The sequence below is a fragment of the Sturnira hondurensis genome, unplaced genomic scaffold, assembly GCF_014824575.4.
Source record: "Sturnira hondurensis isolate 20B ecotype Veracruz unplaced genomic scaffold, ASM1482457v3 Scaffold0021490, whole genome shotgun sequence".
Lineage (NCBI taxonomy): Eukaryota > Metazoa > Chordata > Mammalia > Chiroptera > Phyllostomidae > Sturnira > Sturnira hondurensis.
Genome location: NW_028094121.1, coordinates 4,474,396 through 4,501,510, shown reverse-complemented (window position 1 = coordinate 4,501,510; position 27,115 = coordinate 4,474,396). Strand labels below are relative to the sequence as shown.

Sequence of the window (27,115 nt, the reverse complement as noted above, 5' to 3'; positions counted from 1 at the left end):
GCAGCTACAATGTAGGGTGGAAGCACCCAGGAGCCATCTGCCCAGACTGACTGTCCGTGCGCTTTCTGGGTCTCAGCTTTCCCACTGCGCTGCCTTCAGTCTGCTGGTCTAGGCAGCTCCCACACGCTTTCCAACTCTGAAGCACGCTGTCTGCTCCAAGCAGTCTAGTGCTATAGAAAAATGCCCGGGGCTGGAGTCAGCCCAGCATGTTCAAATCTCTGGTTTGAGATCCCAATGATCTCCTTGACCCCAGTTTTTTCATCTGTAAAATGGAAAGACTAACAGTTTTTGCTTCGTTACATTGTTGTGAGGATTAAATTGTTGAGACAATGGGCCCTGGCCCATAGCTCAGTTGGTTAGAGCGTTATCCTCATACCGATACACCAAGGTTGCAGGTTCTAACCCCCCGTCAGGGCACGTATAAGAATCAACCAATGAATGTGTACATACGTGGAACAACAAATCAATGTTTCTGTCACTCTCTCCAAAACTAATAAATTAAAAAGTTGATGAAACAATGATGATTTTAGCTTATAAGTGTTGAGCTCTATGTAGCAGACACTGTCCTAAGCATGTTACACATATTATCACATTTAATCCTCTCCAGCTAAAATAAGCCAATACCTATGTGGTACTCATGTGTGTCCAGCACGTGGTGCTTATTCATAGTAACTCGATCTGTTCCACAACCCCCTTTTTTCATTCCCATTTTACAGATGGAGAAACTGAAGCACAGACGTTTAGAACTCACCCAACCAAGCGCCAGGATTTGAACCCAGGCAGTGAGGCCCCAGTGTCTAGACTCATAACCAGCTCTGCTGCTTCATTCGGCACCTGTGTGCCCAGCTCAGCACCTGCCTTTTCTAAGCATGCAGTACAGGATGTTGTGCCTAAGAGGGTGAAAAGTTAACTTCAAACACAGAATTAAATAAGATCACACATGGAAATCTCCTAGCACACAACAGGGGCTCAAAAAAAGGCACACTAATGAAGGAATGAATGAATAGCTGGTAGGTAGACAGATAGATGGATAGACAGACAGATGAGTGAATTTAAGGGAAGACCATGGGACTATTCCGGCCCCCGATTCCTCTCACCAGGGCATCTGGTGCTGTAATTGGCTGTCCTTTCCCCAGCAGGGCTGCTCATGGTGGTCTCACAGACCTAGGAGGACGTCCAGGAGCAGTGGTGGCTGGGGGCCCAGCGTGCCCCGAAAAGCACAGCTGTCCCTTGAGGTCTGGGTAGACGGATCAACTCTCCGGCCTGGGCCAGGAGAAGCCCTGGCGGCAGCCCCAGACGTCTCTGAGTCCTGCGCAGGAGGGTTCTGTCTCGGGCAGTCGCCCCTGGGAGTGGTAGACAGAGGGAAATGTGATGGGAAATGGCACCAAGGATTCTGAGACACAAAAGGGGGAAAGCCCCTTCCTTTGTGTGGGAATGAGTGCCAGGGGGCCAATGCCTACTGAGTTTTCATCAGAGTAATTTATGGATCAATACAGCTGACATGGCTAGTTCAGCAATGTTGTAACAAATAACCATGTGCTGGATGCGAGGGGCACTTTACAATGCGAGGAGCTCGCATTGTGGCAAGCAGGGCCAGGCCGCGTCACCCGTGTCTGATGGCCTTCTGGGAGCGGGGCCCTGGCCGTTACACCTTCGTGGCTTTATCTTCATGACAGCGAAACACTAGGGGAGAGAAAAGATGGGCCGGTCCTCCAGATTTCAGTCTACCTGGCAGCAAACAGCAAGGTCATCGTGACGAGCCTGAAACCCTCAAGGCAGAGATAAAGGTGATGGGGTAGATGCCCGGGAAATGGAACTGCACACTCACTGAGCGCCTACTATTTACCATGCCCCGAGCGAGGTGCTCTGACACACGCCACATTTCTCCGTGTTTTCGGGTAAGAAACATCAGGCTAGCATGGGTCCCCAAGGTCATGGAGCAACTGAGAGGTGAAAGGATGATCCACATGTGGACTGACTGCAGGACTTGCATAATCCAGCTCTCACTAGGGTGCCCTTGAGTAAGCGGCTTGGCCTCACCGAACCTCCGTGTCTTCATGAGAAATCTGGGGAGCCCCCGTGCCGTCCCTGTCTGCTGAGCTCACTGTTGAGGACAGCGAAGGACACAGTGTAAAGGCGCTCGGCATTCCAAAGAGAATTCCTTGACTACAGAGGGGTCTCTCTTGCTAGAGTCCCCCAAAGTGCCAGCCCGGACCAGGCAGGAATACAATCTGAGTGACTCACACCGATGGAACTGGCCAGCCCGGTGTTCCATCCTTAGACGTCCAGGTTCCTGAATGAGCGTGTGCTCTTCCTCCTGATCTGTGGGCCACGCGCAGGTACAAACTCAGGCATGCGCTTCGATCAGAACCTTGCTACTTAGCTCCCCACCTGCCCCCCAAATAATTCAGCACCTGCGGGGCCCCATGGGTTCATTCACTTCGATATTCGCCTAGAAACATGAATCTCCCTGGGACAGCAGCCCCTCCCGCGCAGAGAGCTGTGGCCCTCGGAGCTGCAGTGCCAGCTCCTCCACCTCAGCTTTAGGCACAGCTTGGGACAGGCTGGGTGGAAGCCCCTTGCTGGGAGGGGGCATCACTCTCCACAAGCACCTCCTCAGAAGGATGCAGAGAAGGAAGGAGGAGGCTGAGTCCCAAAGCCTGGAAAGGGCGGAAGAACCAATGGGCCATAGCACAAGGCCTTGAACCAGAACCTGTACCAGCTCAAAATGGTGCTTCCTACCAGGAATGGCCCAGGAGACGGCACCAGACCAGGGCTTTGGAAAACCACTCCTGCAGCCTCACCTAAAGCCACACCCCACCCACCTGCGCACACGGTCCTTCTCTCTGTTCTCTGACTATCCCATGCTCTTTCCTGCCTCAAGGCCCTCACACATTTTTTAAAAGACTTTATTTATTTACTTTTAGACAGGAGAAGGGAGGGAGAGAAACATCAGTGTGTAGTTGCTTCTCTCATGTCCCCAACTGGGGACCTGGCCAGCAACCCAGGCACGTGCCCTGACTGGGAATGGAACCCTCAGCCCTTTGGTTTGCAGGCTGGCACTCAATCCACTGAGCTACACCAGCCAGGGCTCCCCCTTGCATTCTTCACAGGGCAGGTTCCTCCCATTCGTCAGGCCTCAGCCTAAATGCCACCTCCTCTGAGAGGCCCTCCCTGCGCCCAAACCAAAGAACGGTCCCTCAATTATTTTCATGCACAGCTTTTCCTGTAATAATAACTGTTGATTTATTTGTTTTGATACCTCTGTATTGTTTGTCACCCTAAGTAGGGTAGACAAAAATCCCATGAAGAAGGAAACCTCATGTTTTTTATCATTCCCCTATACCCAGCACCAAGTACCCAGAGTAGAGGCTGCCACATAGTAGGTGCTCAACCAGCATTCACTGAAGGGAGGAAAGAAGGGGGAAGGGGAGGGAAAGGGGAGGGGAAAAACAAGTCAGGCAAGACGAACTGCTCACCGGCTTCTGAGAGCCAACCTGAACGGCCCGCTCCATCCACTGAGTTCCGTTTCTGTCAGACTCGAAGACGTCTCCTCCCACAGGTTCCCTTTGGGTGAGCTGGTTCCCCGGGAAAACTCCATTAGGTACTTACGGAGCCCCACTCCGTGCAGGGCTGCCACAACCTTACACACTTTACACGTGGTGCTTGTCCACGACAGAAGACAAACCACACCCAGTGGCCTCTTTGCTAGGAAGCTGCAGACAGGCAGGGAGGCCGGAAACTGGGAGGGGGGCCGGGCAGGGAACCAGTGTGACATGACTCCAAGTGGCTCTCTAGGACATCTGGACCTGCATTCCACTAAGAGGATGCTTTGACCCCACCAGGCACTTGTGAGCTTGGTCACGGCCACACAGAACCCACATGCTCTCTCTTTGTGTTTGTTTTCCCTCCTGTTCCCCCAGTGTCTCGGTCTTCATCACTGTCTTGCTATTTCCCATCCACTCTCTAGTTCCCAATACCAATCCATCCATATCGCTCAGACTGGGATTAAAACAATGGGGTCAAAGTAGAGTCTAAACAGCCTGTTCCCATCTCAGCACCAAGGGATCCTGAGAAGCCCAGGAAACTCCTGCCCAGATTCTGTCGAGACTCGAGGTTCAGAACGAGGTTCAGAATGCTGGGAAAATTGCACTGCAGGACAGTTCAGGTTTTCTCTAAGTAGGCAGAGCCGTCCTGGAGTGAAGGACTCCGGCTGGGCTCTGGGGCCTGACCTCTGCCACCTACTGGTGGAGTGACCTCAGGGCAAGTCCTTCAACTCGGGTGTCCCTTCTTCATCTGCGAAGTGCGGGTCACTGTGCCATCCCTCGGGGTCATTGTGAGGGTTAAAGGATGAATACACAGAAGCACTTAGAACACGTGGGCATCACCAGTGCCCAGTAAATACTGGCTATGGGGTTTTTTCCCTGGCTTTAGTCTATTAGTTCTCTTTTTGCCTGTTTGTTTTTAATGCACTGTCACCTAGCTTAGGACAATGAGGAAAGATAGTGTCGTCCACCCTGAGTGGGAGGGGGAGAAGCCCTGTCTCTCTGGAGACCATACGCTAAAGCAGAGGCCCAAGGGACAGAGAGCAAGGGGGCTGTGGGATTCTGGGAGGCCCGGCCTGGGCTGTTCTCTCATCCAACCCAGGGGGAGCGGAGGTCTGTCCCAGCAAGGGGGCCCTGCCTGATCCCTGATGGCACTGCAAAGTCCCTTCGCGCTGGCACAGGGAGCCCTGGGCCTGAGAGATCGTGAGCATTTCACGGCCCTCTCTCCTCTTTTGGTTCTGAGTACCCAAGGGATGGAGAAGCCAGACCTGCTGGCCCATGAGTGGGACAAGTGCCCCAGCGTGACCCAGTGGGGCTGCGAAGAATGAAGGCCACTCAGACTTTCACAGGAGCTGAGCCCCCAGTCTGACCTCTAGAGCCACTGTCATTTTCAGGAAGCAGAGACATTTCCGTTCCCACTATGGGCGGTTCTGAACTCAGGCCAGGGAAGTGGGGCTGCACTGAGCACCCAGGAGGCTCCCGGCGCCCTCTCAGGTGGTGTCAGGAGCAGGACACTCGCTCCCCATCTCAGCTGCGACAACCCACAACCACCATCAAGGATGTTCTGTCCCCGGGAAGGGCCTGCTTCCAGGCCCAGGCAGGGCAAGTGTCTGAAATCTCAAACTGGGAAGCACATTGGAGACTCAGGACCCTGGGGTCTAAACTTGGGAATAAGAAAACACACCCAAATTCACCTAAAGCTTCCCATGGCCACCCGGCTCCCAGGGGCCCTGAGATGACATCTCAGGGTCTGGGCGAGGCCGACTCTGCGCCTTTCTAGGCGGGGAGCTTCCTTCTTTGCTAAATCTTCCTTCCGCAGCCACCTCCTGACAATGTCCACGGGGGACTCTGTCCACCAGACAGCCCACACTCGGACTATAGGTGCTCCCCTGCCACAGCCTGGCCAGGGTGAGGGTGCCTAGCAAGCACCTCACGCCTGTCCGGGTGGGGACACGGCCTCGCCTCTGCTCCCCAGCCCCCGCTCCCCAACCCCCACCAAGCAGAAGTGGCAGCTTTGCGGGGCTTCCTACTTTGTCCCTTCCCAACCCCCAGCCCAGAGGGGGATAGGGAAGGACACGTGTCCGTGTGGCCTATTATCCAGGTCCAATTAGTTGCTGGGACTGTGTCGTCGGAGTGATGGGCCTGCGGCCACTGTGGAGACTACAGAGAGTGAACAAGGACCAAGGTTGTTAAAATGCTCCCACAGAGACGTGATGCCTGCCCTGTGTCCTGGCGCCTCAGAGACAGGCTAATGTGAAGACGCGCAGGGCAGAAAGTCTGCCAGGTGTGTGTTAACTTAACTCTGGGTGATGCCGCCCCAGAGATACACACTTCGCCACTCGGAGCCAGCCAGGTGCCAAAAGTGAAAGGGGGAGCCAGGAGCATCCTGAACGCACCACCGTCCCCTCTGGGAGAAGGGTGTCGCCCACCTGGCTCCACCCAACTCGTGCCTCTGGAATTCAGTTTGATTTGTGGGACGCTTACTAATTGCCTGCTGTGGGCCTGGCTTGGTACAGCTGCTGGGAATGCGCCTGAGTTGAAGTCAGGCGCCTGGCATTCAAATCCTGGGAACACCACCCCTCACTGAAGGGGTGCCTTCACTTTCCCAGGGCTCATCTGGAAAGTGGGAATAACTGCACCCACCTTAGGGCTGTTGTGAGGGTTAAGTGTGATGGAAAAGGCTTCAGGGGACAACAGCTGCTATTATCATGGTAAGTAGAAATGAGATAAGGCCCTTGCATTTGAGAAGCTCCTGGTCCATGTGGTGAGAGTCAGGGGCCCATGGTCAAGGTTGGGGAATCAGTACCCCTGGGAGCCAACAGAAAACCTACAGCAGGCAAGACTAATGACAGAAAAACATTGGAAATGAGTGTCTCTTTTTAGCCTTTTGTTTACTCCTGATAATAAAAACGCAGGCACACCAAATATTTTACTTTTTCCTCTTAACTCTACTGCAAGAGAAACGGCACATGCAAAATAGCTCTGATGCAGGGGGCAAACTATAAGGCAAGGTGGGGCTTGTGGCATGTGGGAATGTAGGAAAAGAAGCTGGAATGCCAAACTTTTATATAAAACATCTCTATTTTTTAATCTTTACCCAAGAATATGCTTGATAATTTTAGAGAGAGAAGAAGAGAGGAAGAAAGGGAGAGAAACATCAATGTGGGAAAGAAATATTTATCAGTTGCCTCTTGCATGCACCCCAACCAGGGACCAAACCCACAGCCTAGGCATGTGCCCTGACTGGGTATCGAACCCACAACCTTTTGGTTTATGGGACAATGGTTCAACCAACTGAGCCACACCAACCAGGGCTAAAACAATCCAAATTTTGAATGTTTCAATTTGAATGTTTTTGAATTTTTTAAGGCTAACTCACCTTAAAAAAATAATTCAACTTTCAATTAATGTGAGAGGCAGAGCCTAGAAACAGTTCAGAAAGAGAACTTCTTGAATTTTAGGCTAAGGAGTTTGTCTTCAAGAGAGTAAATAGGTTTGTTGCTATTGTTGTTTTAATAGACAAAAAAAAAGTCTGAGGCAAATGCAAGAGGTCCATAAGCTTCAGTGTTGTGAGCTCTGTGGCCATGAGGCAGACCAGTGGGGAAGGAAACTATTTCTGTGCCATCAAGAAGTGCTCTGAAAAGGAAGGGAGAGAAAGGCTCCAGGGAGGCTTGGGAAGGTCATGACCAACTGCCTGGTGCATCAGAGGAGGCTTCCTGGAGGAGGTGAGACTTGTGATAGGACTTGTGTATGCGAAAGGAGAAATTCAGCAGGAAGCCAAAGAGGAGAGGCCATTCCTGGTAGGAAGCACAGAATAAAAAAGCATGGGAGTCAGAAACAGTGCTCCCTGTCTTGAGTTGATCGTGGTTCTTTCTGTATGTAAAGTGTTTTATGTAGCGTCCTGGATGGGTGGGGCCAAGGAAGGGGTCGGCCAGTGGCTGAGGACTAGGAGCAGCCAACCCAATGTGAAGTCCCGAAGGACAGGGGTCTTGCCAACTGCCCACTGCCACCCTAGGAGAGCAGGCACTGGACGTTGTGCTCACACCCCTTGCAGGTGCCAGGGAAAGGCACCCCTAGGGAAGCCAGAGAATCCTGGTGCCCTGGCTAGAGGAATGGTAGACAGGCAAGGGGCGTGTGAGAGAAGGGACCAGGTTGAGAAAAGCCTGTGCTCAGGAACAGGAGCAAAGATCCTCAGGGAAGGCGAGAGCTGGGAGGAGCCCTATGCCAAGCTGGTTTCCAGACCCAGTCCACTAACTCCGTTTTCTGCCCAGATCTGTATAAACAGAACCAACAAATACTCCGGATCGCCTACTGTGTGCCAGGCACTGGGACAGGTCCTGGCATCCTCTATTAAAAACAATAACAGCAATCACAATGACGGCGATGACCATGACGATGCTAATCTATGGTTGCTTTCTCTGTAAGTGTTATCCTAGGTTCTCTGTCCCCTCATCTACAAAGTGGGGACAAAGTCACTACCTCTTGGGTTTGCTGGATTAAGTGACAGAATGTCTGGAAGATGCTTACCACAGTGCCTGGAACATTGTAAGCCTTCAAGGGATCTCTATTGTTATTTCTATTAATGTAGTCATATTGTTAGCACAGGGTGCTGGAGGTTGGAACCATAAGGCAAGCACAGGCCAACACATGGGTGTGGGGCTGCCACTCCCGCTGCAGTAGTCCTGGGTACCAGTGAGCCCTGCACCTGCCTGCGGGCTGAGGTCTCCCTCCTCCTACCACGTCTGCCCAGGAGAAGGAGGGCAGGTCCACCCTCAGTAGGCGAAGAAGGGATTTCAAGTCAGCCACAGGGATGCTCCCGACCCCTTGGAGGCTTCTAAGGGAAAAGCTGAGACCAGACAGGTCCCCTTTCTTGGGCCTCCCTGCCCAGTAGTCAGTGTGATCTGGGACTCACAGAAGGCCTGGCTGGACAGCCAGACACCCAGGACCCACCTGCCTGCTGGAGGAGGCTGTAAGGGACACAGCCACCGCCCAAGGGGTGCTCAGCACCTTGGGTGCCAGAAGACAGAACACACCTGGAGTTTCCTAATCAAACCAGGGAGTCAGCTGAGCTGGCAGACAGCCAAATGTGGCATTTGTTGATGGAGGTCTCACAAAACAGGTGCATGGTTCCAGAACTAGACCGTGCATGTGTGTCATGGCCTGGTCTCCAGTGCACAGAGAGCACAGAGAGCACTGTGGTAAAAGGAGACAGCCAGGCTTCTGCGGAGAACTGTGGACCAGGAGTCAGGGCACATGGCCTCTGACCAATCCTCTATTCTGTCTCCACTTCCCCCTGCCCTTTCTCACCCGAAACCCTTAACCAGCTTCCTGATGCCCACACCCAAGCTTCCACTTGTACCCCCTGAAGTCACATCACACAGCCACTGGGACAACTCTTCACAGATACAAATCTGGTTGTGTTGTTCCTCTCATGTAGTCCTCAATGGCTCCCTAGTGCCCTGGAGATAAAGGCCAGCCTCCTTACCTTGACTTATATAGCCTCCAAGGGGGCCTACTACTCAGGCCTTATTTTTCCACATCCTTTCTGCTCACTCCATTCACACTGGACTTCCTTGAGTTTTGTAAATGCTAATTTGGAACATGAAATTGTTGGCATTTGACCTACAAAGCTGGTAATTTATGTTGGTTCAACTTAACACAACTGTCTGCCCCTTGGGCATTTGTATGTGTCACTCCCTCTACCTAGAACACACCCCGCTCCCCTCCACGTTGCTTTCACCCAACTGTCCCTCAGGTCTCAACCAAACGTCACTTCCTTGGGGAAGTCTTTCTGGTGTTCCCAGGCAGCCTGCACTTCCTTCTGTAACTGACTTTGAACTGGTAATGACTCTGATATCTGTCTCTGATATCCTGGCAGATAGCAAACTCCCTGATGGAAAGAACCATGCCCGTCTTGCTCACCCTTGTAGTCCCAGCCCCCGGCACAGGGCTGGTGTACAGTGTGCGATCGGCAAAGTCTCGCTGGGTGAAAGACTGCCTGCGCGAATGAGTGGATGCCGCTCTGCCTTGACCAGCTGTGTGACCTTGGACCACCCCACATCCTTTAGACATCAGTTTCTACATCTGCACAAAGAGGTAATCAAATGTCAGAGAAATGTGAAAATTGAATGACATCAGACATGCCAGTGTATTTGGCATTATACTGCTCAAAATGTAGGCATCAGGGCCTTCTCTGGAGTGGGCTGCGGCTCCCCCCTCTCCTTTCTGACCCATGGGCACTGCCAAGGGAGGACGCGCTGATGGAGACAGGCTGGTAAGAGTGCTCCTTGCGGTCACTCTGCGAGCTCTGCCTTCTTGGAGTTTGTCCAACATGGAGCAGGCACAGCCCTGGCCTTTCAGGTAACACAGAAAGCCTGGATTTGTACAGCATCTCTAGCCACACAGTCCAGGATGCCTAGAATACCATAAGGAAAGCAAACGAGAGCCCTCCTGTACTATCCCTGGCTAATCTGTTCTTGAATATCTCCTACAACAGGAAGCTCCCTACTCCCCAAGGTATCTTATTTTATCTTCAAATAGCACTGAATATGAGATAGCTGGTGATGAACCAAATTCTGCCTGCTTGGACCTCCCCCACTGGCCCCAGTTCTGTTCGCTAGGCCCCCTAGACCAGGTTTGCTCACTCTTCTGCCCTTGCCTCCTCATCTCCAAGCTCTGGTCTTTGAGCATGCTCTCTGGCACTTCGTCTCTACACCTGTACAACAGGGACAGTGCGTGCTCACCTGACGGCTCTCCGGATGGGGCTGAGATTGATAAGGAGAAAGCACTGGCATTTTTGCTCAAAGAGTGAGGCTGCGGGAGCCCTAGACCTTCCTTACTACGTGCGGGGCTGAGGCCCAAGTCTGAGATCAAAGTAGCTCGCAGAAAAGCCACCCTCTGCCGGGCGAGTAGGCTCAGAGCCTGTCTGCCCACCCCAGCCTCTGGGAGAGATTGATGCCGACACCGACGACTCACTCCATTGTATTAGGTACATAAAGCAATTGATTATTCCATAAATCACTGTCTCATGAAAAGAAGTCCCATTTTTTTAAAAAAGAAAATATTATAAATCTGTCCAAGCCCATGTGAACAAAAGTGTAGCCACTTCAGTCTAATTGTCTGAGAGCTTCTTTTGCTTTAGTCCCAGAAAGAAAAGTCCCTGAAGCTACTGACTTATGATCTAGATGTTCCCTCCCAAACTCCACAAATAGCAGTGTCAGGTCATGAATGAGATGTATTTACAGTGCAGCAAGAAGAACCTGGGTGAGCCAGAAAGAAGAACTTTCTCACACAGGAGACAGATTCATATCCCTCAGAGACTTAAATATTGGATACAAACCCCTGCCCCTAACTTTCCCCTTTCTCCTTACACACGCACCCACCCCATCTAGAAGGGGTAAGGTCCAGTTCTGCCGGGAGACAGAAAACTGGCCAAAATGAATGCTGAGTGGGGCTTGAGGATGGTGTGTCACAGATCAGGACTGAAAGAATTCTCAGCACAGCATCAGTGATAGAAAGATGGGGAAGGAGCAAGGGCATGGAAGGCGGGAGTGAAGGGTGAGAGGGAAGGGCTGTGCTTGTTCTGGGTGGTCTTTAGCTTGTCTCTTCTCTCTGAACTTCAGTACCCCTCCCGGCACAAGGGACAAGGAGGAAGATCCAAGTGCAGGGCTCTGAGCTGAACTGTATGTACCAAAATGTCCAAGGAACTGTAGCTACCACTATAGGTCACCTACTGGACCTATACGAGGCCACTCAGATGCCAGCAGGTGCAGGAATATTGCTCCACCCATTCCCACCCCCAGGTCCCTGCAAACCCCTGCTCTGTGTGCTGTGCAGTACACAGAACGGATGCTCCAAAAGTGTTCAGGGAATCAGTGAGTCAGCCCAGAGTCCACGTGAAAAAGACAGGAAACAAACAATTACAAACAGCATAAAAATAGCCACAGTTCCAAAGCAGATCTTTCTGATTCTGTGACTCCAGGCAGGAGCAGCAAATACCCCAGTCCTCTTTTACTGAGAGCTGTCTCAAGTCAGGGCCCCTACTTTGGAGCCCCACCTCCTCCCTGCCCATTCCAGATCTTTCTGGCTGCTGCATGACTTCAAGATGACACCTTGCCTCCCAAATCCCTGGGGTGGATTCACCTAAACCTCACTCCTGGTTCAGAGGCAAAAGCCAATTCCACCAACTCTAATGATTCTAAGACTCTTAGCTTCCTATGCCCTCTGGCTTCTAGTCCCAGTGTCGTTGCAGGCCACGCTCAGTTCCCTAGCGATGAACAAAAGCTCCCCTCTTCTCAGAGGCACGCCCAGGTCACTTTCCTGCTGGGAGAGATCTTTGTCAATGCCCAGTCCAATCACGAGGCTTCCCAGACACATCCAGGTGGTGGAGCACCTGGTACCGCTGGGTTCTTTGGGGAATGCCACAAAGCTGTGACACATTTAATTATCATTACCTGAACAAGGAGTAATTTTATTTACTAGCAGAAAATACAGCTCTATTACAGCGTATGCAGGGCTCCACAACTCAGAAAGTAATATCACACAAAATACTTTTAAGAAATCACATTTGGCAGGATAAAAAAAAACCGCGTACCACAAGCGCACTTACCAAACGCAATGGGAACGATGATCCTGACAAGCTGAGCTAAGACGCTTGCTATCAGGTGTGATATTTGACAATGGAATGTTCACTCGCTTTATCATCTGTTACCGCTCCCTAGCAGACAAGCCGCACACGGCACAAAAGGTTTAAGGACAATGTACATGGGGGAATAAAAGGAGAAAATTCTGTCCATTCACTTCATTTTCTTTTTTCTGAGTTGCTCAATGCGAACCAGCACAAATAATACTTCTTGCCAGCCTACTATGTGCCTGTTGAACACCTCAGTCCAGTTTACAAACACCAGAGTCCTAGAGGAACATCATTTGGAAAAAGTGCCTGTTTAGCAAGACCTTACAATCACCACATCATCCCCCTTACCAGAAAAGTCAGCGCAGAGGACGCCCACTGCCACCCAGCAGCCTGGCTGCTCTCCGTGGTGCTGAACCCAGAGGTTGGGGTGAACCGTAATTTCCCGGCCTCTCGCTGAACCACAGAGGGTGTATCATCATCTACGAGCGTTTATAAACACATGTGACTCTGATTTGTATTTCTCTCCCAACATGAAAAAAAAAGGCTTTGTAAGTCTGACACAGTGGAAAAATCTAGTCTCCTTATCTTTCTTAAGACTGCAGATGTGAAGTTTTGTGTGTATGTGTGTGTGTGTGCAATAGGGAAGTGGATGGGATTTTATAATGGACGGGGGGGCGGTCAGAGACTGATGTTTTCACTTGATTTTCTTCAAAGCTCACCAAGGTGGGTGGCTCCAGTCATTTCCCCTTTTCAGCCCTCTGTATCCCCATCTGCAGTAGAAAAGAGTGGGACAGGTAATGGACTCCTGTGGCTCCAACATCTGGGGTGCCTCCACTTGTGTTCCACCATGGGCTCAGAGGCTGCAGAACAGGATGACCTGGCCAGGCCTCCTCTAGCATGGATTTTTTGGATCCAGAGAAAGACGCAAGCCTCAGGCTCCTCTTGCAAGAAGCCAAGGATTCAATCTCTGCTCGACTCCCCCCCAGCCCTCCGTCCCTATGGACCAGACATAATTCAGCTAAACCTGAGAGTTCACCTATATTTTATTTACTGATTCGATGTTACGAGACAAGTAAAATAGACGGCTGTCACCTCTATTAAACTGGGCAGGAAAAATGGCCATGCAGGCAACAGGCTCTCTGCTCATAATGTGTCATCTTTCTCCTGGGGGAGGGAGGCAGGAAAGGGGAGGGTCTGGCCACAGGGGAGAGCCCAGTCCATCATGTCCTGGAAGTTCCACTGCAAACCTGTGCTGCCCTCACTCTCAGCTACACTGCACAGAGCAGCCCAGTCAGTCGGGAGTCGGGACCATCACTTGAGTCCCCGGTTTCCCCACTGATCCAAAAGGAAAGTCACTGTATTTACTCACCAGGCTTGGGATCGAGAAGGGTGGGTGGGCCTCGCTTTTGGAAGCCTGTGCCAGAGAAGAAAACCTCCAACTGGTCACCTTCTGCAAGTACACAAATGCACACGTGTGCACACATTCACACGCCCTAGACCCCAGGGCAGGTGATGGATGTGTTCCCAGGGCTAAGTGGCCCAGGCCAACTGTTCGTACATCCTGACTCTCCAGGTTAACCACCAACCTCACTTTCCAGAAAGCCGTCGTGCAGACCTGTTGTCTACACACTCTATCAGGATCCAGGGATACGGGGAAGATAGGTGGTCTGTCCCATGGCTGGTGGCGGCTCAGTGACAGAGCTACAGTTCTGCCAGGCAGCCGTCCTGAGTGGCCAGCCTATCAAGGAAGGAACAGCAGCCATTTCCCTCCCTGGTGTAGCTTCCAGAGGGAGCAGCAGAGATACTGAGGAGCATGTGAGAAAGAGGGAGGGGCAAGGCCAGAAAAGCCAGGCGGATCATGGTCTTTTCTTCTGTCTCTTCTTGAAGCAGACAGCTTGTGTCTGTCTCGAAAGGAGAGTCCTGAGATGAACTAGACAATAGATGTAAAGACCAGTCCTAAGCCTGAGAAAGAAGGGCCTACTACTCCAGGAGGAGTTCCAGCTATTCCCCATAGCCTACATGGAAAAGGTCTTAGCATAGGAGGTGCTGAGTGGATATACCAGAAGAACACCATGGACTCCATTGGGAGACAGACTTCATTCAAGACTCTAACAATCTCTTCCATGAAATCCTGTTGACAGCAGGGAAAATGTATTGAGCTAAATGACAAGGTAGGTAGATAGTGTTATATTCAAATGACTGTATTCATCAATGCATTCATTTATTCAACAAATAGCCATTAATCACCCACCATGGACCACTCAGTGCTAGATGCACTGGACAAGTGGCGAGTAAGCCAGCTACGGCCCATGCTTGTGCAGTGCTCGTCTCTAAGGTAACTAAGAATTACAGTAGAGTAAGTACCATGACAGGGAAAGTCCAGGGGACTGTGGGGACTCACAGGAGATGGGAGTCAAGAAAGGCTTCTTAGAGGGGAAGACACATTTGCTGAGACTGGAGGGATAACTAGAAGTTGGCCAGGAAAAATAGCAAGAACAGAGACACAGAGTGTGAGGGAAGGCACTGTGTCTTCTGGGGACTTGGATGTTCAGTATGGTGGAGCCGAGAGGGTGTGTGAGGCAAAGAGGAACAGTGCGTGAGTTTGCAGATGCCGACCATGGAAGGTCGTAAGGCGCCTGAGAGCCAGAGAAAACCAGTGGGATTTTGAAACTGGTTGAAGTGTAAGGTTGTGGATCCAGGACCCCTGAACAGACTCTAACACTGGTCATTTCCCGCCTAACGTACTGATGGCAGACACAGCTGAAGTGAAGGGAGGCGTGTTCATCCCAAGCTCAGATGGCACAAAGCTTCTTTTTGAGAGCCACAGAAGCTCCACTGTCCGGAGCAGTGGTTCCCAACCCCAACCATCCTGTAAGCCAATAGCCACTCAACCTCTTTACAACAGACCCTCGGAGGGAGGCCAGAGAGGGAGAAGAGGGCGAAATTCATGCCTACCTCCCGAGGATGGGAGGTGCTTTGGTGCTCCGGAAACAGAGAGAAGAAAAACCGCCTGAAGGTTCAATAATGGGATTTACTAGGGATAAATGGCAGGTCCTGGCTTCAGGCTCAAAAGATCAGCTGCCCAAGAGAGGATGAGAGAAGTTACGGATCAGCAGAGATGCCTGTGGAAAAGACCTCGTGATCTCGTGAGACCACGGGCTCAGGGTAAATTGACAGAGTGAAATGGCTGCTGAAAGGCTAGAATAGTCTGGGGTTGTATAAGTAGGCACCAGAGCTGAGATCTGAGGAGGTGATGGGCTTACTGGTTTCCACACGTAAGCAGTACTGTGATGAGCTCTTGATATCACGTCGGAAGAATCGGCATCTTTAATCCAAAGGAGTGCCTTTACCTTTCTGTAGAACTGCATTGTGGGACAAGGGAGTAAATCCAAACCGGAATCAGCCGGCAGGGCGATCGTGATTTTAAGAGTAATGGGTAATATTCACTGAGTGCCTACATGACTGTGGTCTAAACACAGGTAACATGCAAGTTCTTGGCACTTGCCCTAGACCCACTGAATCAGAAGCTGTGAGGGTAGGGCCCGGCAATCTGCATTGTACTGAACGGTCCAAGTGATTCTTATACATGGTAATGTTTGAGAACCAGAGGCCTGGAATGGCCCCTGGGGTTCTTTTCAGCCAGGATTCTGTAATTCTTCACCATAGAGGGGAAGAGTGATGCCCGGAGCCCTGGGAAGTCCGTGGCTGCCTGCTCCAGCTTTTCCGCCCAATTGGGCAGGCTTTTCGGAATAGCGTATTTCAGTTCTGCAAAGCAGATGCAGGAAGGCTTTGCAGAAGTCTCCCGTGTTCCTTTCTGTAAAGAGCTCATCCCTGCAATTGTTCTTAGAACTCTATAAACCCCCTTCCATCAGCAGCCTGTCTGCATCAGCCCCCTTAACAGCACAAGACTTAATTGTCTTCTACGGATTGGAACCCTCTTCATACACACTAGAATCTTAGGTCCTTCTTGCTCCTCTTTTCCCCCCTGCCTTCCTTAAATGCCATTCCTCATGGAGCCAAAGGATTTGGAGTCAAAGCCGCCACTGCACCCTGCCCTCCCCGCCCCCAAGCCCCCCCCCCNCCCCCCCCCCCCCCCCCCCCCCCCCCCCCCCCCCCCCAGATCTCACTCCATCTCTTTTGCTCCAATCTGAATGATCACTGTGGGGACTCTCTCCTCCCCGGCTTTTGCCGCAGCATCATTACCTGGTGTCTCCCAGCAGAGGCAGCAGTGTCTATGCCCTGGGGCCCAGCCTCCAGCTGCAGTCCCTCTCTAGGGTGTACCTGCTGCCCTCCCAGAAGCAAGATTGAAGTCTCCACCCAAGAACTGATCAGGACTCCCTGGACCAGTCTCTCAAGAGCATCCCATGACCAGAATCTTCTGATCTCTGGATACATGCAAAATGCATTTCAATGAAGACACGGCAAATGTAGGGAAGAACCGGCACCATGTGGCTGCAGATGAGAAAGAGCAGGCCAGGAGGAGTTTGGGAGATGACATACAGGAGCCTCCTAGGAAGGGTACCTCTCTTGCTCCCTTGCATGGTGGATAACTCTCACAGGCTGCTAATTCCGCTGCAGGCACATGGGTATGTGAGTGGTGGGCAAAGGCCACATACTGATCTGCATGGAGTATTGAACACGAGGGTGGGCGCGAGGGAGAGGGTACATAAGAAGCAGACAGCCTCAGAGCTCACAGTCCGATGGTGGAGACGTGGCCTCCACCCTCGGGGAGCCCTTCTCTCCTAACATTTATTAAGCATAAGGCACTGTGCAAAGATCTGTATATGCCTTATCTCTTTAAAGATAACCCTCACTCTAACCTGACGAGGATGATAGAAAGATTCAACCCTGTGAAATTTTTGCAGGTCAAAACAGCTGACTTTGGATTGACTTAATATTAATAATCTATCATATAGATGAAGACATGGAGGCTCAGAGGTGAAGTGATTTGCCCAAGGTCACAGGGCAAGTACACACTGGACTCACACTGAAACTCAGGTCCACCACATTTCATCAAACCTAAGACACACCATTACACTTCAAAGTGGCAAGAAAAAAAATCCTGCAGGTAAACTTGGACATGACATACGAGATACTTACTGATTTCAAAGATGAGAAAGTATGTGTGTGTGTGCGAGTATGTCTTAGAATCAATAAAATATATTATTTGATTCCAAAAAAATTCATCCTGCCTCTTGGTAGTGAAGGGGGAGAGGTGGACTTAGGTGCCTTTGGGCAGCTCCATGGCCTGACACATAGGCACTAGAGAAGCCCCAGACACCCACAAGCAAAGTTACAGGCAATGCCGATAAGCATTAGTAAGCAAGGAGTGAAGGTCAAATGAAGCACAGAGAGGGACATGGGAAGGTGATCCTTGAGGAGAGGGGAGTGCCAGTCTGGGGCAGGAGGCAGCCTGGACCCTGGAGGTGATTGCAAAGTAGAGACAGAAAGATAATGTGGGGCCAAGTGCTCTTGGCACGGCTGCTGCAAGATGTGGCTGATGGGAAACCAAAGCAGACTCAGAATGGCCTGTCCTCGAGCCCAGTCCTCCTGCCCCCAATCTAGTCTTCTCTCTCCCAATCACAACTCAATTAAGATTTTGTCTCTGGAGCACAAGAGAATCAGAAGAAAACACGACTCCACGAGCAAGCACAGGGGTGGGTGTAGTCCAGTGAGGCACCTAGGGGCGCAACTTCAAGGAGGTGCTGGCTGTCATGGACCATTGTGCAAGTGCAAGGCCACCACCCAAGAGTTTCCTGAAATGTGGTCCCCTCGCTGCCTCACTCAGCCCACCCTAGTTCCGGCCCTGTGCATGCCAGACTCCTTCTCACACAACGAAAGCAGCAGGGTGGACCTCTGGACACCATTGGAGCTTCTCTGCAAAGATGTCATACCTGTCAGACTCCGCGGGGCAGGCAGTGTCATCCCCACTTTACAGATGGGGGAATTGAGGCCCCAGAAAATAACATTACCCCCCTGACTATGTCTGTCCCAAATCTGCCACCTCTGTGGGGACTCTGAGCAGTACAGTTTCCCCCACTTCTCGAATAGTTCAGTCCCTGGAAGTCACCATCACCACAGTCTCCCCTGAGGGAAGGAACATGATGGAAAAGGAGGGTTAGGTCTCCCCCCCGGGGAAGGGTGGGTTAGGCACCTCTTGCACACACCCCCCCCCCACTCCCTGCCCACACTGTCTACAGCCATGCATGGTCCAGGGCCCAGAGTCAGTGGGCTTTACCACCATGTTCTCCCCAAATTCAATTCTTAGCAAGGCAGGCTCTATTTAGAAGGTTGGAATGTACCTTTTTCTTAAAAATAAAATAACCATAAAACCTATTAGTTTGGAAAGGCTGTTGTAGGGAAGAGGGCACTGGACTGGGGAGGGAAGAGGGGGAATGGAAGGAAGGGAGAGCAAAGAGCTGATTCACCGGCCACCTTCTCTGGCCAGGTCACTAGCTGGTGAGGATGGAGGTGAAGGGAAAACACAGACATGGAGCCCTGGGGTGCCCTCAAGGCTCTGACAATGTCTTTAAGCCTAGTGGCTGTCAGGGGACATGGGAGCTGGAGTCCCCAGAGCAGAGGCATTCCTGTGGGTGGAATGGCCACACTCAAGGGGGAGTCCAAGCTTTCTCTTGGGGGCTTGGATGAAAGGGTCAGGCAGAGTGCCAGAAGGCCAGGAAGGTGGAGTGGAGTCAGAATGAGGGCGCGTGTTGGTGGAAGGCATGGGAAAGACTCTTCATCCTGTTCCTCTCAAGGAGGCACATCTACCACATGGCCCATCCGCAAGGACAGTCTAAGTGGCACTGGTAGGGCTAAACATCACATAACCCACACGCTATCCCCATAGCAGGTACAAGAGCCCAGCCCAGCGAGGCCACACTCAGCACCCAGAACCAGGGGAGGGGGGTGGGGGGCACAGCTCTGAGTGCCTGGAGAAATCCTTGCTCTCTATCTTCTAACTACACAGACAACTAAAAGCCCAGAACCTGGAGTCAGGCTGACAGGAGGGGACTTCTTACCCTGCCTCTGCCACTCATTCACTGTGATCTTGGACAAGGGACTTCACCAGGTTTAGTTCCCTCATCTGCAAAATGCAAATAGTGCCTGCAGGGTGGTGAAATTTGAATATGATGATGGGGGAAATGCAACAGCTACATTTATTGAGCACTTACTATTCACCCACATTACTAGTCATTGTTTGTAAGGCACTTAGCACAATGCCTAGCAGTGGGTAAGTGCTCAAATAAATTGGAGCTGGTGCATTGTTGTTGTGTTGTTGTTTCATTAGTTTGATTGTGCTCCAGACCCAGGTGGGGGTCCCAGGCAGAAGACATTGCCAACGCCACCACCTCAGCACAGACACACTGCCCCCTGGTGCTGCTGCTCAGGATCTGCACCTCGGAGAAGAGCTACTCCCGCCAACAAGCTCACAGAAGATACCCATCTGCATTAACCACTTGTGGGGCCCATCTCCCTACCAAAGCTCCAGCCCCATCACACCAGCCTTGGGAAGGCAAGCTGGGGCCTGCTGGGAGCTCGCACAGAGGAAGAGCCTTGATCCTGGAGCTTCAGTCCTCTCTGTTGCCAGGCAGGGCCTGGGGAGCTCCAGGCTCCTCTTGGCTGCTGCCCAGCCAAGTGGAGCATCGGCTTTCTCTGTTTCCTCCGTAGGGTCTTAAGCAAGCAAAGAGGCTCAGGCTAAAACCGTGGGAGGCAGAGGCAAGGGCAGCTGTTTGTTACAGGGTGGAGGACAGCCAGGTCTCCCCATAAAATAGCACCCCACGCAGCCCTGAAGCCTCTTCTGCATGAGCCTTGCCCCTCCCCCAAGAGGAGAGGTTTTCCTAGTGCCTGGAGGGACATCTGTGCCTTTTCCCAAATGGAGGGGACTCTGTTTCCTGGGACAGGGACAGAGAGCACTCATGGGAACACAGTGACTCAGGGAGGCTTACAGGCCCCACAAAGGATCCTGAGAGCAGCTAAGCAGCCTGGCTTTCCTGAGAAGGGCAGGGCTGAAGAGTGGTCCCCAAAAAGTCCTTTGAAAAAGCAAATAGCACAGCAGGGCTGGACTTCTGAAATCGGTCGTGGTGCCCTGAGCCAGGGGGATGCAAGTGACCTTGGAAGGGTCTAGTGGGGACACAGTGCCTGGCTCACCCTGCATAAACAACCTTGAAAAACCCCAGATCGTCCCGACGTCAAAAGACTATGGAGCGCAGTGCAAGGCAGGCATCAGGAAGAAATTAAACTCCACCTGGAGAAGGAGGGCAGCCCGGGCTGACAGGAGCAGCTGGGCTAAGAAAGCGGAGGCAGAAATTCCTCAAGTTAATGCTTTCTAGGGCCCCCGGGGCCACTCCTAGGTCTTGTCTGGAGCTATTTACTTCCAGGGGGGGACCCTATTGATCTTCATTCAGCTCCTGTCTCCTCCTACAAGGCAGTGATGTTCCAGCGCATCACCCGTCACTGAGAGAAATTTCTCATTGTTTTACATGCAGCGGCTCCCAAACTCAGGAGACAAATGTTCAGGACCATTTGTGGGAACTCACGGCAGGAGATGCAGATGCAGCTGGTCTGAGAATTCTAGGGGAGGCACCTCACTCCCCTGGGATAGACGGCAGTTGCCTGCTGGGCCCCTAGGCTCAGGGCCTCGGGGCTCTGATCTACTGTACAGATGCTTAGAGTCTGGAGCTGAGCCAGCCTTTCCCTCTCCCCGAGCATCTCCCCTACACACACATACACACACACACATGCACAAACACACACCTGCTTTATGTCTCTGCAGTCATTTGGCTCTGAACCTCACCCGTGACTAGCTAGAGATCACCACCATCTATTCGAGCTCCCCAGCTGCTGCCACCACTGTCTAGTCCCCGTGTCACATTCCAGGCTGGCCCTCGACCCTACTGTACATGTATGCAACGTGAGGGAGCCTCACGAAACACAGGGAATCTAACCATGAATCTACACAACAGCTCCACAATGGTGCTGACAGTCCCTGCCAGCCTGCACTAAAGGAACTTCGAAGCCAGAGTAACCCAAATGGAACAGTTTACAAACAGGGTGACAGACTTGACGCTGGGGCGGTGGCCATGGGGGAGTGAGATTTGAACAAGGTGGCCCAGGAAACTGGCAGGAGATAGAACAGAAAAGCCAGGCCCCCTGGCTCCCAGCCTAGGGTCCCTCCACTTCAGCATCTGAGTCATCGTATAACGAAAAATCCAGGTTCCCACATGAAGCCACACAGGGAAGCCCATTTCGTTGAGAAGACTCATGCATTAAACCGCTTTCCAGGAGTTAAGACCAGGATCCATCGGAACAATAACAGCGATGATAATAATAATAAAATACTGAACAATATGCCTTGAAAACCTACCATGAGCAACACCGGATAATCACACGCAGAATACATTTTCCACATATTCATATAAAATAATCAATGATCATTTTTCCCCCGCAGACTACAATCCAATTACTCTCTCTCCCTCACTCTCCTTTGTTACTCGCAAACCATCCAAGCAATCAATGCCTTGACCTCTCCCTCTGATAGACACAATTACAAAAAGACGGAGCAATGCAATTCATCTATTCAAGACGGATTGTTTGAACACTCTGTCACATTGCTGAGCTATCCATCTCCTTGTCTAAGAGGAAATTTCAGCCCCCCAAAAGAGGCACAAAGAGAGGGGGCGGTGCGCTGCTCCCAGCCCAGAGAGCCCTTTGCGCACCTGCAGGAGAACCCTCTCCCAGGCTGGTGCTGGGAAACGCCTGCCTGCTGGAGAAGGATTCGGCTCCAAGTGCAGCTGGCTCAGGCACACTCCCAAGCTCAATTGCTGGGGCCTCGATTCCTGCAGTCCCCAGCCCCCCGCCAGAGCCCTGAGATCACAGGGGTGAAGAGGGATGAGAAAAGGATGGCATCGGGCCCAGCCGAGGTGGTAAGTTTGGGTTTCAGCAACAGAATCTTTCTCTCTCTGGGCCATGTCCACTACAGTTCCCTGACTCCAGCTGAGGCTTGAGCCTGGGCTTGGAAGAATGGAAGTTCAACTCCCCGGGAAGCTCCAGAGAAGCCCAGAGGTCTCAGAGCCTTCCCATCCTCTGTTTGAGCTGGCACAGCGACGGTGGTCACGTTTGGCACCCGCACAGCACCCCAGTTCGGGCCGAAAATCAAATGGGGCCAGGCTCTCGGAGATAAATGGCCTGGGCCGACACGCTAATTAATCCTGAGGCTTAATACGAATAAGATTAGAAGAGAAGAGGGCTTTGCCATCCTTAATTGCATTATTACACGCTGAACCTAAGAGAAGGCGGGCAGGCTTGAAGCTTCCCCCGAGGCAGTGAGGAGTCCCCCAGTGCAAGTCAATTTCACAGTATGAGGAGCAGGTGAGGGCACATCACCCTGCCCCCTTCAGCTCATTCTTCGAGGCCAGCCTCACCTGCTCCGGTCTTCCTGGGCCTCCAAAGACCTCTATTGCTGAGGCTGGGCTGGGAGCATGCCAATCCCGCCCCTGCAGAGGATCACCGAAGAGGATCCTGCAATGCGTGAGCTGAGCACATAGCACCTTTTGTCCCCCCTTTTCTTCCAAAGGCACCCTACCATGCAGGCCCTCCTAAAAAAAAGAGGGGAGGAAAAGAGGGAATAAAGAAAGTGCTGGCCCACAACAAGGGGCTGCCTGCCTCTGGGATGGTGGCCAAGCTGGGCGCTGGGGAAGAGATGAAAAATATTTTTTGGCTTGCTAGGAATACCCCAGGCTGCAAAGGGTTAAGCCTAACCGTGAAAGCTGTTCCCCGACTCCAGTAACTGAGCTCCTCTGCCTCCCCGTGTGCACCTGCTGGGATCCCGGGTGTGGAACGAAAGACCCCAGCCTGGGCAGAGCTAAAGACTGTGCCTCTACTCCCATCCAGACGTGGAATTCAAGAGGGTTTGGGATCCAGGAGACAGCTACGGAGGAGACAGAGCCCCAGGATTTGATCGCCTCCTAGGAAAACCTCAAGTACGAAACCACCGACACTGGTTCCCTGCACCCCTCACGCGGCACCTGGAGAAGAGCCAAAAGGGAGGAAGCTGGCCCTAGCTCAGCACAGCTCTGCCCGCCTTGTGCCAGACGCCAGTGCTGGGGTTTCGGAGAACCCAGGCGGCCCAGGTCTCCGGCCTGGCGGTGGGTGCAGGGCCTGTGTAGTAGAGGCTCCCGCGTGGCCAGGCCGGGCCCACCCCTGGTGGCCGCACGCCTGAGACACGCAGGGCTCCCCTGCAGCCCACTCCCACCCCCGCAAAGCCCAGAGCGCTGCCTCCAGGGTGTCTGGACGGCCACAACAAAGTTAACACCCCGAGAGTAAAAGACTCCGACGAGAAGAGACGCAGACAAGCCAGAGCCCCAGAAAGCTGAGCGCAGCCCAGCCAGCCGCCGCCAGCTGCGGAGGGATTTCGGCTAACTTTAAAAACCACTCGTGTCCCTCTCACCGCCTTCCCTAGCTGTTTCGGGCTAGCTGGATCGCTCCCTTCCTCCGCTCCGCCCCCCACCTGCGATGCCCCCAGGCAGGGGAGAGGCCTCCGCAGCAAGGGGCAGCTGAAGTGACCTTAGGGGGCTGCCCCTCCTCTGCCCTACGCCACCGGGCTAAATGCGGGCCACGGAGGCCAAGGGCGACCACCAGGAGAGGGGACTGGCTGCCCTAAGTCATGCGAAGCCATACCCTGCATCCCTCCACATGGCCTGTGGAGCCATGCCCCAGGTGGGGGCGAGGGGCTCAAGGGGAGCTAGGAGGGAAGAGAAGTTGGCGCCTTCCCCAGGGTTCCCGCTCCGCCAAGAAGCCGGGTCCCAAAACTGGGTCTGCGGCCAGTCATGCTGGCAGTAGCGGGGAAATGCGCCCGATACTCGGGTTGGGGCTGGCACGCTTCGCTACACTCGGATAGGTCTGGCCTCCCAGGAGCGCGCCAAGGGGCCCTCATCCTCACCCGCTGGGGCCGGACTGCCTCTTCCCCAATAAGTAGGGCCTGTGACCTCGGCTTTGGAACTTTGTCCTCACCAGAAAAAGCTCGTTGTGGTCACCAGACCCCGGCAGCCGGAAAAGGTTGAGAAAAACCTCTTGGGATCGCGTTCAGAGGCCCCCATTCCCGCCCCGGCTCGGGCGCACGGACACCCCCGGCTTCGGGGATCTCTTACCGATCCGGATGACGTGGGGCATCCCGCGCGAGTCCGGGATCCAAAAGGCGCACACGAGGAGCCCGGCCCAGTATTCCCAAACCAGACTCCGGAGGCGCCGCCAGGGAGCGGTCATCGTTGGGCGCCACGGAGCGTGCCCGGGGCGCGGCCGTGGCGGGCTCCCTGGGGCGGCAGCTCTAGGCGTGGGCGCGCAGCAGCCCCCGAGGCGCCGCCTGGCCCAGCTGCCCGGCTCCGGAGCGCCGCTGTGAGTGGGGGGCGCCCCGCGGCGCCGCGCACATCTTACTGGGGGGCAGCCCCGCCAGCGCCCGCCCCGCCCGGCTGCCGCCCACGGGCCGCCCGCTAGTGAGGCTCCTGGGCTCTGCCCGCACTCCGCTCAGACTCCGCTCCTGCTCGCGTCGGCTCGGCTCCCGCGCGGGCTCCCACCTGCCCGGCTGCCGGGCGCTGGCAGGCGGGCTGCACGCCTCTCCGGCCGCTCCTCCTCCTGCCGCCGCCGATGCTATCACCCGGGCTCGCACAAAGCCCCGGAGTGGAGTTGCACGCGCGCACACACTCCCTCCCAGCCCCCTCCCCCGCGCCCTGCCTCCCGCCTCCCGCGCCGCCCGCGCTCCCTCCGAGCACTCCCCGCTCACACACACTTCACACTCACACCCGCCGAGGCTACACTCGCGCGCTCACACCTGCCCAGGGGCGGGGAAGGGGACCCTGGACGCGGTTTCGGGGATGTCCGGAGAATGAGGACTCTCCTCGATTCCCGGACGTCCCCATCCGCTCCACCGCCCCCAGTCCCTTCGAGTGCGAGGGCACGGAGCCTGGGAACCGGGCTAGGAGTAGGAGAGCTGGCACCGGGAGCTGGGAGACGCAGCAGCCTAGCAGCCCGACCAGCTGGAGAAGATGCGCCGCCGGGGAGCTGAGCGACCCGGAGCCCGCCGTCTGCGGAGTCTCGCCTTCCAGCTCGCATGCCGCTGGGGCCGGCTGGACGGCGGCGGCAGGCCGGAAACTGACCGGGAACCGCTTTCCCTCCCTCACCCCGTCCCTCATGGAATCAGAGTTGGGGCCGGGACTCAAGGAGACGGAATTCAGAGATAACTGCCCCAGCTGGGCAGGAGCTGGTAGGGGCGTGAGAACCCAGGCCAGGGCCTTCGCTGCGGAAGGCAGGACTGACCGCGCACTGCAGCCACAGGGCCTCCGGAGGAAGACCGTTAAATCCTTCTTTCACAGGGGCAGCTGAGATGCGCCCTGGTCCTTCCCAGCCCTCTCCTTCAGCAATGCGGGAGGGGCTGGCCCCCCTTCCCCACTCCTCCTGAGGAAGAATAGAGGGAAACTAATTTTCTGTGGGATGAAGCAGGACCTGTGTGAGAGCAAGCTAGAAAAGGTTAAAAAAACTTGTTTATTAGCAATAATAAATTTTTTTTCAAGTGGTGCTGGGTGTCAAGGGAAGAGAAGGGCTGTGGAGCGAGTCTGGAGCAGGAGGCTGCGAATTACGCAGTTAGGCGAGTTTAATGACCTTTCTGACAGAGACAAAGCGGTGCTGATACAGTAGATAAATAAACGGATCTGTCACCAGCAGCGGCTAGGCTGTGTGTGAATTTATTTTTCTCATTTAAATAATTTGATCTATTCCATCATTCCCAATCTCCCCCATTTGCCAGCTGTCTGGTATGAACATTGCCCCCAACATCTGAAACGCAAATCTTTAATTTTCTTACAAACAGACTATGAGTGGAGCTCTATCTGGCCTGTTAACTCCCCCATCTTTTCTTTCCCTCCTGGGCGGGGCAGACCATTGTGTGGGGATTCGAATATTGCAGCATCGCCAGTTCCTGCCAATTAGGAGGGGACTCGCTCCCAGCAGAAGTGGGGGCAACTGTGGCCCGGGGCAGGAGCAGGAGCAGGAGAGATGCCCAGGGCTGTCCTCCTGGGAAGGGAAAAAGGCGTGCCAGTCTGGGGGCCACCCTGAAAGATCCACCAGCAAAGGGAGGTTCCCCGTGGTCCATCTTTGCCAGACTTAGGCCGTCCTCACCCTTGAGCAGGAGCGGCTGGTTTCCCAAGCAGCCACTGGAAAATGTTGCCCAAGAGCCCAGAGGGAAGGACATGCAGACCAGAGCCAGAGAAGCAGCAGCTGCCGCCTCTTGGTAGAGTAACTGCCCCCGATGGGCACCGGCAAGCAGGAAGCATGGGAGAGGAGCAGAAGGCCTCGGCCTCCAGGGTAAAGCTGGAGGGGGCTCTTCATTCAAGACTGGACATCTCATCCCCCTCACCTATCTGCTTCCGCAGCTGGTTTAGTTGCTCTGAGAGACCCCAAAGTCTTGGTGGTTCTCTGAGGAAAAAAATCCCAGTGCCCTGATGGGGGGATGGAAAGGGGATTGGCAGGACGTGAACTCAAGGCAAAGGATGCAGGGCCAAAAGGGCATCACCAGCCATGCCAAGGATGGTTAGGGAATGGAGGCAGGGAGCCTGGATGCTAGTTCTGTTTTGGTTATCCTGCAGGCAGCATCTAGCCATGAGAGGGGCAGGGTGCAGGGGACCGTGGCCTGGCCAAGAAACCGAAGAGGCAGAAGGGTAGAAGTGTGACTCCTGAGAAGGGACAGATCTGCACTCTAGACCAGAACCCTGGAAAAGGCCAGTAGGAGGGAGAGACAACGGGTGGGGAGCAGGAGGAGGAGGGACCGTCTCCAAGAAAGTCTGGGAGAGTGGCACTAGAGAAGTGAAAAGAGGGCGAATCTGAGGCCCCTGGGGCAGGAGAGTGTGGCCCTGTCACCTGGGGCCCCCTCACCACGCCCAAGGAAGCAGCC

The 27,115-nt window shown here is 53.6% G+C and overlaps 1 protein-coding gene across 2 annotated transcripts in view; it reads right to left on the bottom strand.

The window, feature by feature from the left end:
• GRIK3 (glutamate ionotropic receptor kainate type subunit 3) overlaps positions 1–24,597 on the bottom strand; it is a 214,887-nt gene extending 190,290 nt beyond the window's left edge. For both annotated transcript variants that reach the window (XR_005064571.1, XM_037032575.1), the window contains exon 1: positions 24,324–24,597. Coding sequence is in view for 1 of the 2 variants with exons in the window: in XM_037032575.1 (XP_036888470.1) it covers positions 24,324–24,438 (115 nt within the window). In the remaining variant the exon portion in view is untranslated. The remainder of the gene's footprint in view (positions 1–24,323) is intronic.
• Positions 24,598–27,115: the final 2,518 nt, after the last annotated feature.